Genomic DNA, 14,337 nt, shown 5'->3' on the forward strand with positions numbered 1-14,337 from the left:
GGTTCAATGCTAAAAACTTTAAAAGTTGAACTCATAAAATTTAAATTCTGGATCCGCTTCTGCCTCCAGGTCACACGGAGACAACTTTACCGTTGCTCCAAGGTATCCCAGGACAAAACCACATTATCTGCTATTCAAACATCGATCAGCTTCCAGGAGATTAATAATATTACCCAAAATATGCCCAATAGAATTCAAATGGAGGATCGAGAAGAGTATTAAAGACAGTGTTATTATATTCAGAGTTGAAGCATAAGTGACCTTACATTTCTGTGCATGTACATAACCTTGTTACCAAAATGTCAAGCAATCACCAAATATATATATATACATATATATATATACAAGGAGTATATCAACACAATATATTTACGCCATATATGTTTTGCTTCACTGGTTTCTATATATCAGTGCACGGATTTATCTGCAAGATGTTGCACCCTGACTAGCTATTCCTGTTTCCTTTCAACTTCCAGGCTAATCTCATTCCGACGTGTGAATGGAAGAGTGAATGGTGGATTATACTGCAAGCAGAAGTATAAAAAAAACACAACTAGTATGTCACTTGGGGGTTACACTAGGCCAAAATCTGTTCCCCAGGAGAATTACAAGTACTATTGAAATGGTTCTACGAATATACCTGTGCAACTTCTATCGAGGCACCATCTTTTACCCGAAACTCTGCATCTCCCTTTAACGCAGCACATAGTCTTGATTCTCGGGCTTTAACTTCTTCATCAGTCACAAAACCTTTGGTGAATCAAATGGGAGAAAGCTAGCTAAGTTAGGATATAAAACTTGAAAATAGAATTCCTAAATGTTTTTGCTTTTGAACTCTGAATGGAAATTGCTATCTACCACAACAGGCATATAGCACGTCAAAGGAAAGGCACAGAAAATACAACTAGATGCAAGTTTCTCTCATATCAAAACAAGAGAAGCTATCAATAAAGCACTAAGTAAACTTAAACAAGATTTACTTCTATAGACCAATGAGACAGAGCTCGGCTTCCAATTACTAGGATATTGAATTTCAAATAAACTTTAATGCAAATCTGTCTAGAACTTTGTATTAACAGCAACAACTATGCCTCAGTCCCACAAAGTTGGGGTCGGCGCTATGAATCCTCACTTCTTTCGATAAGCTCAACTCATATCATCATCATATAAAATAGAACTTTATATTGACATGCTAAAATCTGAAATCACAAACCTGAAAAAGCAACAACGGCGACAGTTTTCCTAGGCACCTCCTTGATAGTTACGGAGGAATCCTTTGGTAGTGGCAAGTCCGAACCATACTTTGAGGGCATGACAAAGGACATCCTCCACTTTCCTTGATCTTCCACCTAATGAAATTCTTAATGAAATTCCAGTGGGTATATTTTTTGGTGAAAATATGTGCGCACGACATTCCGAAATACAAAAACTATATACACAATGTTTATCTTTTTTTCTTCTGGGTTTAAGCCCTATAACATAGGATCATACATCAAGCTAAAATGAGTTTTTCTTTTCTAGAATGGACTAAATCCGGTTTCAAGGTTTCTGGGAGTAAAGAATTCTTATAGGATGCCAATCTATATGGAGGGCCCATTTTCACATAAAATTGGTTTTTTATGTTACAAAATGTTATTCTCAGAAATTAACTTAAGAATTACAAGAAAATGTGTTATCGTTTATATAGGGGTGTATATTTTATTCGTACCATAACCTTTATCATTAAGAAGATCGTTCTTTGTGACTGTTATTCCATTCGACACTTGTTCTAGACTAAGATTAGATATCGCATTATATGGACAAACCTATAGGTATATACCATGTGTGTGTGTTTGTGTGTGTGTAAGTATCTGATAGGAGTTTTGTGCATTTTTTTCCTAATTATTAGTATACTTTGAAGAACCTGCAAGAAGTACCCACACCCATGTCACACTTGTTTGAAGGATCCATGCAACATAATCAAACCTGGAATCTAACAGTTTCCACTCTCCCAGATATGGATTTGCAATACTATCTGAGAGTATTACAGGTTTAAACTATAAGCATCCAGAATGTTTACGTTTTATATGTACCCCCATCCCCCGGCGTATAGGCCTAGCATACAATTGAAAGATCCTCAAATCTCAATCTAAAGCACATGTCCTCTTTTATCAATTCCAGATCAAGAGCTTAAATGTTTTCCTTGTGATAGGTAACCAGATGATGTTTCTTTTCAATAGAATCAGTGAAGTCTGTATTTCCATTTGACGACCTGTGGTCATTTTAGAGTAGTTTTTCATTTACCATTTCCCAAGTTATGTGGTGACTCAACTTCAATAGATTAGCAGTTAATATTTTGAGTAACACCATGTCATACAAAAATGCATGCGCATTAGTAACCAAACCATATGTCACGAATGACGTAGTAAATATACACAGCACAAGAACTAAAAGGGAAAAAGGAATGACCAGAAGACGATCTGTACCCTTTTAGTTATCACTGAAGTAGTCATTTCCATCTTCTCCCCATCAGATTGAGTTCTACGAGTGATTACGGGTGTTGTCATCGCCATACTTTCCTTCTTTGTGTTCTGGAAATCATCAAGAAAGAGAACATAACCAAAGAAGAACACCATTACAATGTGGTTGGAGGCGATCTAAGTTTGACTCTCTATAAGTACCTTTAACTACCTTACCAAACAAGTACTCTGCCAATGTGTTGAAGGATTGAGATGCACCATTAAAATCAAACCCATATTTCCCAAGCATTGTAGCCTCCGCCGCAAAGTAAGGCTGTTTAAAGTCACAATATTACTTTAGATAAATCAACTCGGAGTTATAACGAAAAGAAAAGATGGTTAAAGGGACAATAAAGAAAAGAATAATTATCAATATGACAACATAAAGAGATGTCGGTGATTAAAGTTCTAATAATACAACATATCTATAATCTAGATTAATGCTATTAATAAAAATAAGTTAGGAATGACTAAGGAGGACAAGAATTTAAGAGCATATACACATAAGAAGAAATATCTGCACCATAAATAACAGGGCGACTGATGGTCCAGATTCAATTTTAATACAAAAGTCGATCTGCCAAAACGATTTTATGTCAATGAGGACTTTCAAATATCAGGATCCAGGGCTTCCGTGTGCACGGAAAGAGCTTATGACATGCTTAATTCTAGGTGATCAAACCAAAAATTAGAACATAAGATGATTATTTGTAAAAACTGGCACCTCTGCTTTCTCATCATGTTTTAACACTGAGTCAACAACATGTTTCTCAAAATTGAGAAAACTCCTGATTTGTGATCATTAGTCTATTTCCGTCAACTCCATTCTTTTCCAAAATACTTTTGAATACCAAATCTCATTCAGGTTCATTTGTTTCTTTTTCTTTCTTATTAATAGACATGCTGACCCCCTGCTACAACTATCGCTCTCCAGTTGTGCCATGTACTTAAACAACCTTACTCTCCTCGTTCCATGTGTATTGTGCATTTCATAATCCATTTGCAATCCCCAGGTGCTTGTTTTTTATGACCATAATAAGGGAAATCACATATATGAGCTAAGGCCCATTTTATTGGAAAAGATCGTAGAATCAAGTTACAACAAAATCTGCATGAATGTCTCTTGTTTCTATTTACATGACCTGGTAAATTTTACCAACTAATGCTTTCTTGTATTAGTAACCTTGATTACTTCAAGAAACGGATCATTCTACTTCACTATAATCACCATATATCAAGAATTACTGACTAAATGATTAATCTTTATTTGAGAATATATAGCTGGTGTGAACAAAACGTATCTTACCTACTATTTGTATCTATGTAAGTAGTATTCTAAAGGTTTCTCATAACAAGTTTGCCCTCTATCTTCAACATATTTTAATGAAGATTCATTTTTTTTCCAGTCAAATATTGCTCCCCTCTCATCTGGAACCAGTCTCCCCTGATAAAGTTGCAGAATGGATGCATACAAATCTAGACTCTACTGGAAAAACAAATGAGAACATTAGTTGTATTGGTCAAAATCTGACCATCACGACCAAGCTGACCAACACCCCGTCTCAGTTACTGGGCAGTGAAGGTCAACAGAGCCCACTCCATTTCTCTTCTATGACATCCGATGAATCGGTAAGAGTGACGCCTAAAATCATGACCAAGATACATCAGTGGCAAGAAAATGTTGAGTCAAGCAAAGGGCAAGGATACCCTGACTATATATAGCCAGGGAAAGCTCTCAACTTGGGGTGGTTCTCCGATTTCCCAAAAGGAAGACAAAAAGCTCCCTTCTTGTATTCTAGAAAAAGAGGAAATGACCTCGAAGAAAATGTGTAAATCTGCTTCCTCATCGATTGATGAGAAAGATAATGTCGAATCTTAATAAGATCGACCACATCTCTTTCATCCCATATGCAATTATTGTTGTTAACTTTTCGATATGGAATTAATTATGTTTGACTAAGATTTACCCCTTCATCTTTAATTGATTTGTTAAAAAAGGTTTTAATATCTTTTGAATCAAACAATTTGGCGTCGTCTGTGGGGATTTCTTAGTGAAAATTCCTAGTTTCTCTCAGATCAAAGCCAAGAAACACAATCACCCACCAAAGGAAGCACGAAGAGAGAATCCAACCCACGCGAGACATGGGAGCAGCGCAGTAAGGGAAGGAGAGCCAAGTAGGATTACCAAGCCTAGAAATCCTCGCCACATCAACCACACATATACTAAACAAGGCAAGCGGTGTTACCAACCTGTTCTCCCCCACCGGACCACCTAGCGGGAGCGAAGGAAATCTCATCCTCACCTCCCACTCTTTGTCCAGACAAGCACATAAGACCCGCGTGGACGAACGTACACAGGAACATCTCGATTGACGGACAAAAATTGCTTCAACACAGCTGAAATACCTCCTGCCAGCAACATCTCCGAGCTGGACGGCAGGAGTCGGACAAGAAAACTATAATTCGTACACAGCACGAACCTAAGCGAAATATCAACACCTCGTATTCACCAGCGTTGCACCGTCTGGTGCAAGCAATACCAAACAAACTGGGACTCCTACGGAAGATGTCCAACTCTCAAGAAACTGGGAACGACGACGGGCTGTTATTTCGATAAGTTCGAAATAACACCTTCTAAGGCCGAGGGCCTTCGCCAAAAAAGAGAAGGGTTCGACCTCGATCGAACGACGACGGCCTGTTATTTCGATAAGTTCGAAATAACACCCTTTAAGGCCAGGGGCCTTCGCCAAAAAAGAGAAGGATTCGACCTCGATAGAACGACGATGGGCTGCTATTTCGATAAGTTCGAAATAACACCCTTTAAGGCCGAGGCCTTCGCCAAAAAAGAAAAGGGTTCGACCTCGATCGAACTACGACGGGTTGTTATTTCGATAAGTTCGAAATCACACCCTTTAAGGCCAGGGGCCTTCGCCAAAAAAGAGGAGGGTTCGAACGACGATGGGCTGTTATTTTGATAAGTTCGAAATAACACCCTTTATGGCCAGGGGTTTTCGCCAAAAAAGAGGAGGGTTCGACCTCGATCGAACGACGATGGGTTGTTATTTTGATAAGTTCGAAATAACACCCTTTAAGGCCAGGGGCCTTCGCCAAAAAAGAGAGAAGGGTTCAACCTCGATCGAACGACGACGAGCTGTTATTTCGATAAGTTCGAAATAACACCCTTTAAGGCTAAGGGCCTTCTCCAAAAAAGAGGAGGGTTCGACCTCGATCGAACGACAACGGGTTGTTATTTCGATAAGTTCGAAATAACACCCTTTAAGGCCAGGGGCCTTCGCCAAAATAGAGGAGGGTTCGATCTCGATCGAACGACGACGGGCTGTTATTTCGATAAGTTCGAAATAACACCCTTTAAGGCCAGGGGCCTTCGCCAAAAAAAAGAAGGGTTCGACCTCGATCTAACGACAACGGGCTGTTATTTTGATAAGTTCGAAATAACACCCTTTAAGGCCAAGGGCCTTCGCCAAAAAAGAGGAGGGTTCGACCTCGATCGAATGACGACGGGCTGTTATTTCGATAAGTTCGAAATAACACCCTTTAAGGCCAAGGGCCTCCGCCAAAAAAGAGTAGGGTTCGACCTCGATCGAACGACGATGGGCTGTTATTTCGATAAGTTCGAAATAACATCCTTTAAGGCCAAAGGCCTTCGCCAAAAAAGAGAAGGGTTCGACCTCGATCGAACGACGACGGGCTGTTATTTCGATAAGATCGAAATAACACCCTCTTAAGGCCAAGGGCCTTCGCCAAAAAAGAGAAGGGTTCGACCTCGATCGAACGACGACGGGTTGTTATTATGATAAGTTCGAAATAACACCCTTTAAGGCCAAGGGCCTTCGCCAAAAAAGAGGAGGGTTTGACCTCGATCGAATGACGACGGGCTGTTATTTTGATAAGTTCGAAATTACACCCTTTAAGGCCAAGGGCCTTCGCCAAAAAAGAGGAGGGTTCGACCTCGATCGAACGACGACGGGCTGTTATTTCGATAAGTTCGAAATAACACTCTTTAAGGCCAGGGGCCTTCGCCAAAAAAGAGAAGGATTCGACCTCGATAGAACGACGATGGGCTGCTATTTCGATAAGTTCGAAATAACACCTTTTAAGGCCAAGGGCCTTCGCCAAAAAAGAAAAGGGTTCGACCTCGATCGAACTACGGCGGGTTGTTATTTCGATAAGTTCGAAATCACACCCTTTAAGGCCAAGGGCCTTAGCCAAAAAAGAGAAGGGTTTGACCTCGATCGAACGACGACGGGCTGCTATTTCGATAAGTTTGAAATAACATCCTTTAATGCCAAGTGCCTTCGCCAAAAAGAGAAGGGTTCGACCTCGATCGAACGACGACGGGTTGTTATTTCGATAAGTTCGAAATAACACCATTTAAGGCCAAGGGCCTTCGCCAAAAAAGAGAAAGATTTGACCTCGATCTAACGACGACGAGCTGTTATTTCAATAAGTTCGAAATAATACCCTAAAGGCCAAGGGCTTTCGCCAAAAAAGAGAAGGGTTCGACCTCGATAGAACGACGACGGGCCGTCATTTCGATAAGTTCGAAACAACACCCGTTAAGGCTGAAAACCACGGAAGGAAAGAAAAACCGGGACTCGCCATACGGGCATCTATCTTGCACCAAAGCCATAAACAGTTGAAATAAAAGTGAAGTACAAGACAAATAGCTAAGAAAAGAACTCTCATTTATACAAAGTCACAGTGCGGGCTATCGCCACTTACATATGGCCCAAGCCAACCAAAAAAAAACAACAACAACACGAACGAACGACAATCGACAAACAATTGAAAATAAAAACAAAGGACAACATTCTTCATTCGGCGTCATCACCGCCGTCACCAGCACCATCACCATCACCACCATCATCGTCGTCTCCAAGAGGTTCTCCATTACCATCATCCGCATCCCCATTAGCTTTGGGCGTCGCTGCGTCATACCCACAATTGATGCGAGCCTCCCGTGCTTTCGCTCGTGCTTCTTCATAAGCAGCCTCAGCCACGGTGCTCGCCTCCCACAAACTCTTATATATATCCCGCTGGGCTTCAGCATAAACCCAGAGCTCATGCAATTGGGCCGGAACGGTAGCGGAAGATGACTCAACTTAAGCCAATAATCGCTCATTTTCTGCCTCCAAAGCCGCGACCCGATCTCCCAGAACCGATGCCTCTTGATCAATCACGCTGATGCGCTCCTCGAGCCTCGCCTCCCTGAGGGTAGTTGTCGCTCTCTCCGACTCCTGTTCGAATTGGAGGACGCGGATGGTGTTCTCCAGGGCCATCGCCCTCGCCAAAGCCTCGGACCAGGCACTCTCAATGCTCTCCAACCCAGCAACTTTGCTCTCCAGCGCAGTCAATTTTCTCATCCACTCCACGCTCATCGCCTCGACCTTGACCAAGTTCTGGTCCATCTCCGGCTGCATCGACCTCAACCTTCCCTGCAGATGCTCGCATTCCGCTGCAACCCCCTTACCCAGCTCGAGCTCCTCGTCCTTAATTCGAAGTTGCTCCTCGAGTGCGCTCCTGCTGCGGATGGTCTGCATCAATTCCTGGTCTCTTTTCTCCAACTCCTCACCAAGAGCCCGATTACGGGGGTCCGTCCTCAACCGCTCATACATCTCGCGACACCTGTCGCAATAGCGACGCTATTTCTCCAGCATCTTCAAGAAAATCCTTGCCCGGATGTTGGCCCTGTGAATGTTTTCCACTTCCACCATATATGTCTGAAAAACGTAAAGACGGGGTTAAAATAGTACTTTCGAGAAGGGCGGAAGCATAAAGCGAAATAAAATGTATCGTACCCTTAAGACCATGACGGCCACCTCGTCTATCAACTCAGCATCAGGAACAGACCGAAGGGACTCATTCTCAGCTTCGGAGCATAACAGGCTGAATTGCGGTACCAGATCCTCCCCTTCCGCCAAGAGATTAACGCCAAAAGGGATCCGAAGAATACGGGCCAAGCCCCCTGCATTAACCACCGAATGAGTAAGACCCTCCTCAAACATCCTAACATCATCGGGGTCCAGGTCTGACTCAGATTCATAGTCGTCAACCACCACGCCTTTTCCCCTTTCTGCAGCTGAAGAGGAAGCACGACTTGCTGCAGAAGATGAGGGCATGTCTGAAATCACGACGGCAACCCCAGAAGTCTGATTCTCCACCGCGACATGTTGTTGGTCACCAACAACGGCAGGGATTTCTGATTGAGCCAAGACGGCGGCGGGAGTTTCTGATTGCTGATCGCGGACACCGACCATTCCAACGGTTTGCTTCGTCCCTATGGGTGGAGCCGCAATAGCACCCTCTCCAGATCCCGTCGGGGAGAGTCGTCCAGATGAATTACTGTTGGGGGACGCCGTCTCAAACTCTACTCTCCGTCTCTTCAACGGTCCCTCTTCCTTTCCAGTAGATGGTGACTCACCCGTTGGGCGAACGATATTGGTCGGAATCTCGTCATGAGAAGTGGCCCTCGCCGGAGTAACCAAGGCCGCAGACTCAACTGAAGCAACCCTCGATGAAGGTCGGGCAGTGGGTACTGCGATAGGGCGAGCGGATGCGGCCAGCTGGCGGAAAGCTAACGAAGGAGCCCTTGCTCTCCGCACCCTCCCTAACAACGACGAACAACGCATAAGAAGCTAAACAAAAAGAGGAAGAACAGTAGACAGAGAAGTCGTCTCACCTGTAAGGGGCCTGCGTCCGAACCTCTCATGAAAGGTCGATCATGTGCGAATCCCCACTGTATGGGGAAGTATGGCCTCCACCCATTCACGGATACCTTCGACAGGCAAAGGGGGCAATCTCTCAGCTGCAAAGACGAGATAAAGTTTAGTACTCGCAAAAAACGGTCGAGCATTTCACTAACTAAAAATACAAACTTACGTGAGGAGTTCCATCTCTCAGGGAATCCCGTTGGGTCCGCCACAATATGTTCAGTCCGCACATAAAAGTAATTCTCATAGAAACGACGGTTGGTCCTGTCGTCCATCTTCACCACCAGACCCCTCGACCCCCGAGGGCACATGTGAATCATTGAACCACGAATAAGTTGAGGAGCAAAGATGCTGAGCATATGGTCCAAAGTAACCTCACGACTGGCGAGTTCCGCATACTTGAGCAGCATAAGAAATATCTTGTACAAATATGGCGACAGTTGGGCGGGACACACTTCGTAGAAGCGGCAAAAATCCACTACCAATAGGGGAAGAGGAAGTGTGTACCCTACGATGAAGGGGTAGGCGTAGAACACACAGTACCCGGGGCAGTCGAAATGAACTATGTCTTTTCCCACTGCCGGCCGCATATCCACGTAACCGGGAATCCCCCACCTTTCCTTCAACTCTACAATGTCCCTCTCCCTCATGACAGAGTGAACAGGTTCTGGTTCAACCCCGGCAGGAGTATTGAAGTCAGTCGGCTCTCTCACAAGGCGGGCCAAGATCTCAATCACTGAGGGGACCTCCTCATCCTCCACCACGTCTGCCCCTCCGGTGATCTGGGAAACATTTTCCGGTGTCGGATTAGCAGCGGGGAGATTGTCACGAGAAGAATCACCAGCCATTCTTGTCAGAAAGTACGCCAAAGAAATAACAGAAAGAAGAGATGAAAGTTTTCAGCAAACAAGGGGGGCACGAAGAAATTCGAGGTATCGGAAAGAAAGTATATCAGCAGAATTCTCCCAAGTGAAAGATGAAGTGTGTCAATCGAATGACAAGTTTCCTCTATTTATAAGAGACATAAATCCCCCGAGCACGAAACCTAAGAGTCGCCATTCAAATCAGATAGGGCACGAAACGTTTCAGTCTCCTAGAAACGTGTGTCATAATGGTGATAACCACGAACCAACGCTTCAATACCAAACGATGTTTCGGTTTCGAAACCGCCGCAACGGTCCAAGAGGATCAAAAGAACGTCGCCACTCCGTTAAAAACCTACAAAATGTGACTAAGGAACGGAAAGTCGTAGGTCAGATTTCTCTTGAAGTCGTAACGAACATGATCCGTCTGCCGAGTCCGACATAGGACGACCCCGACAGACGGAGGGACTAACTGTATTGGTCAAAATCTGACCATCACGACCAAGCTGACAGACACCTGTCTAAGTAACTAGGCAGTGAAGGTCAACAGAGCCCACTCCATTTCTCTTCTATGACATCCGACGAATCGGTAAGAGTGACGCCTAAAATCATGAACAAGACACATCAGCGGCAAGAAAATGTCGAGTCAAGCAAAGGGCAAGGATACCCTGACTATATATAGCCAGGGAAAGCTCTCAACTTGGGGGCTTCTCCGATTTCCCAAAAGAAAGACAAAAAGCTCCCTTCTTGTATTCTAAAAAAAGAGGAAATGACCTCGAAGAAAATGTGTAAATCTGTTTCCTCATCGATTGATGAGAAAGACAATGCCGAATCTTAATAAGATCGATCACATCTCTTTCATCCCATATGCAATTATTGTTGATAATTTTTCGATCTTGAATTAATTATGTTTGACTAAGATTTACCCCTTCATCTTTGATTGATTTGTTCAAAAAAGTTTTAATATCTTTTGAGTCAAACATTAGTAATAAATAGAATCATAGGGTAAATACCTCAACTTGTCTTATCTCATACAGATCACTGCGTTTCAGAACATTGAATTTCACTGTCTCCAGATCCGGCACTTCAAGAAGATAACAGTAATGGGAGCTAGTCATTAATTTTAACCATCAAAATTCTCATTATTATTAAAATAGAGAATATAACAATCATAGAAAAAATTGAGAAAGAATACCAGACATCAAAGCTTCCTCTAAAGTCCGATTTTCGAATATCCTCTTCGAAAACACGTATTTCGCGGTTTCACCCGCCAATTCCGTCAGAACTGCTAACAATAAAAAAAAATGTAATAACAATTAATGAATCAGTCAATCGACTAGGTTCTCATTCCTAAACTAGCCAGAGGACAACATGAATCATTTATATCTGCTGCGCTTCAGCCATCAAGCACAATTCCATTCCCGTACAGGTAAATAATTAGTCTTTTAAACTAAATTAATTTTTTTTCCCTGGAAAGCACCGGACGAAATGTTAAAAGAAATCAATTTTTTTGAGAGACAAATGCTTAAAATCCGATTAAAGCGAGAAATTAGGAATTGGAGTGAAGAAATTACGTTTCTGAGAGAGAGAAGAGGTTTGGGAGGCGAGAGCGATGACGAGGGAGATGCGAGCTTCGAGAGCTGACGTGCCGTTCCTGCGCTGCGGAGCAGTTGTGGCAACGCGGGAGCTGCTTCTGTCAACTGCCATAGAATTGATAGGCGAAGGTCTGGTTCTGTTTCTGCTAAGATTGTGAGCAGAGATGGAAGAAGGTGAGCACAGAAGCATCTTAACGACGTTACAGTGATTGTTTCACTCCTTTTGAAATTCTGTTTGCTTAAACGAGCAGAGTGCTTCAAAAAAGGGGATTGTGGCGAATTACTTGGTGAATTCCTTATCACATATTCCTTTCGTTACTTGGTAAGACATCTGTCTTTTTACATATAAGTAAAGGTCATTTTCTTAAATAGTAAATTATAAAGGGACATGATGTTCAATAGCACAATAAATATAAAGATATAACAATCACAAATCTTATTATTATTGAGTAATTACCAGATGGTCAGAGAATGTACTAGATCTGATTCTGCTGTCCCTTCAAAAAGCAACTAGAGTTTTCGCGGTAAATCCAGCCTTTTCCGATAACTACATGTATATTTCTATTTTGTTAGAAAAAGAGAAAGATGGCATGGGAAAATGAGACCAGCATCTCTCGTAGCCCCAACTAGCTTGCATGATTTTGATTGGATCAGGAGAATCCCATGGTGCATGCTATTTGCTGATGACATTATTCTAATTGACGAGACAAGAGGCGGCGTCAACGAGAGGCTAGAGATTTGGAGACATGCTCTTGAGTCTAAAGGTTTCAAGTTGAGTAGGACGAAGACGGAATACCTCGAGTGCAAATTTGGAGTTGAGCCGACGGAAGCGGGAGTTGAAGTGAGGCTTGACTCTCAAGTCATTCCCAAGAGAGGTAGTTTCAAGTACCTTGGATCGGTTATTCAGGGGATCGGGGAGATTGACGAGGATGTCACACACCGTATAGGGGTGGGGTGGATGAAGTGGAGGTTAGCGTCGGGAGTCTTGTGTGACAAGAAAGTGCCACCGTTACTAAAAGGTAAGTTTTATAGAGCAGTGGTTAGGCCTGCCATGTTATATGGAACTGAATGTTGGCCGGTAAAGAACTCACACATCCAGAAGATGAAAGTAGCAGAGATGAGGATGTTGAGGTGGATGTGCGGGCATACAAGGATGGATAAGATTAGGAATGAAGATATTCGAGAGAAGGTGGGTGTGGCCCCCATGGAGGACAAGATGCGGGAAGTAAGACTCAGATGGTTCGGGCACATTCAGAGGAGGAGCACTGATGCACCGGTGAGGAGGTGTGAGCGACTGGCTGTAGTGGGCACGCGGAGAAGTAGAGGACGACCTAAGAAGTATTGGGGAGAGGTGATCAGACAGGACATGGCGCGACTTAGGATTACTGAGGACATGGCCCTTGATAGGGAATTATGGAGGTCGAACATTAAGGTTGTAGGTTAGGGGAGAGTGTGAATATTTCTACAGCACAATAGAGTGAGACTATCCAGTTAGAAGTTAGACTAGGAATGTCATTGGTCGTCTATCGATGCAGGGCTTTACCTTCTAGTTGTACTATACCAGCCATCTATTTCGTATTTCGTATTTCGTATTCTGTATTTCATATCTCTTATATATTGTTGTTATTTTTATTATGCATTTTTATGGTACTAATATATCATCTCCTATTGCTTTTTTGAGCCGAGGGTCTCCTGGAAACAGCCTCTCTACCCTTCGGGGTAGGGGTAAGGTCTGCGTACATATTACCCTCCCCAGACCCCACTTGTGGGATTATACTGGATCATTGTTGTTGTTGTTGTTGTTATGGCGTTACGATCAGTCATCATTGGAAATGCATATCCTGTCGTGTCAGTGGCGAAGCCACATGGTTACAAGTTCGTCGAAAAATTGTATTGTGTATATAGATAAAATATTATGTTTTAGAGGTATATAATATGTATTGAACACCATTTGTCAGAATATTTTTCACTTCTTTCAAATTTGAATGCCCTTGAATAAATTACTAGTTTCACCACTGTATTGTATATATCAATATGCCTTATTTTCAAAAAGAAAGATACCCAAAACTATACATTATATGTTTCTAATGCCTATTTGATTGTATAATTTGTTTCTTTGGCATTATTTTTCTCAGGTGGATAAATAATTAGCTAGAAAAAGTCATGGGGTTGTTTGAATAATAAAAATTACTAGGATCTGTTAAAAAGAAAACGCAGTGTCACTTTCCATATCCTCGTAGAAGCGGAACGTTAAGAATGTTCCTTCTCCTGTAACTACTTTGGAATAAAGAAAGAATAAGCAAATAAGCCTGGATTTATTGCAAAAGTGAAGAAACTTGCAATAAAAGATAGAAAAAGAAAGAATAAGGAAATAAATCACAATCTGTAACCACTTTTGCATCAATCTTGCTCTTTCTCATATTGTTTGAGCTCTTAATTTCTTTGCTTCAATGGCTTTCTTTTGTAGCAGCCATTATTTGTTGCTCGTGCTATTGGTCCAGTACTCCAGTCTTTTCTCCTTGTTCTGTCTTTCTCTTTTGCGAAGGAAGACGGCCCTTTTAACTCCATTTACAGTTTTGGGGATAGCGACTCTTCATCATTAGCTCATGATCAAATTGTTGTTGGGGCATATACTATTAACCATGCATTT

At 42.4% G+C, this 14,337-nt stretch overlaps 2 protein-coding genes across 4 annotated transcripts; both read right to left on the reverse strand.

The window, feature by feature from the left end:
- Positions 1-212: 212 nt before the first annotated feature.
- Positions 213-12,001, reverse strand: LOC104213871 (heme-binding-like protein At3g10130, chloroplastic). 3 transcript variants are annotated; one of them, XM_070165031.1, is made up of 8 exons: positions 11,667-12,001; positions 11,288-11,380; positions 11,106-11,176; positions 2,671-2,772; positions 2,466-2,570; positions 1,214-1,349; positions 641-750; positions 213-524 (listed from the first exon to the last, which is right to left on the reverse strand). In XM_070165031.1, the coding sequence occupies exons 1-8, from the start codon at positions 11,875-11,877 to the stop codon at positions 450-452; spliced, it is 903 nt and encodes a 300-aa protein (XP_070021132.1). In that variant the 5' UTR covers positions 11,878-12,001; the 3' UTR covers positions 213-449. The 3 variants fall into 3 exon arrangements, with proteins under 3 accessions (XP_070021132.1, XP_009761730.1, XP_070021133.1); XM_009763428.2 differs by having other exon boundaries at positions 11,288-11,377; positions 11,667-12,000; XM_070165032.1 differs by lacking the exons at positions 11,106-11,176; positions 11,288-11,380; positions 11,667-12,001 and adding exons at positions 9,199-9,324; positions 9,399-9,536.
- Positions 6,937-9,188, reverse strand: LOC138884139 (uncharacterized). Its single transcript, XM_070165030.1, has 2 exons — positions 8,318-9,188; positions 6,937-8,239 (listed from the first exon to the last, which is right to left on the reverse strand). Exons 1-2 carry the CDS (start codon positions 9,146-9,148, stop codon positions 8,162-8,164), a joined length of 909 nt encoding a protein of 302 aa, XP_070021131.1. The 5' UTR covers positions 9,149-9,188; the 3' UTR covers positions 6,937-8,161.
- Positions 12,002-14,337: the final 2,336 nt, after the last annotated feature.

Source organism: Nicotiana sylvestris, chromosome 12 (assembly GCF_000393655.2).
Source record: "Nicotiana sylvestris chromosome 12, ASM39365v2, whole genome shotgun sequence".
In the NCBI taxonomy this organism is placed as follows: Eukaryota; Viridiplantae; Streptophyta; class Magnoliopsida; order Solanales; family Solanaceae; genus Nicotiana; species Nicotiana sylvestris.

Bases quoted from the DNA above. Each gene is read 5' to 3' on its own strand.
- LOC138884139 (XM_070165030.1), bottom strand. From the start codon at position 9,148: ATGCGTTGTTCGTCGTTGTTAGGGAGGGTGCGGAGAGCAAGGGCTCCT. The intron at 8,240-8,317 runs GTACGATACATT...TACGTTTTTCAG, and splicing joins TGGCCGTCATGGTCTTAAGG to ACATATATGGTGGAAGTGGA.
- LOC104213871 (XM_070165031.1), bottom strand. From the start codon at position 11,877: ATGCTTCTGTGCTCACCTTCTTCCATCTCTGCTCACAATCTTAGCAGA. The intron at 2,773-11,105 runs GTATTTACCCTA...GACTTTAAACAG, and splicing joins ATGAGATAAGACAAGTTGAG to CCTTACTTTGCGGCGGAGGC. The intron at 1,350-2,465 runs GTACAGATCGTC...GAATTTCATTAG, and splicing joins CTTCAGTGATAACTAAAAGG to GTGGAAGATCAAGGAAAGTG.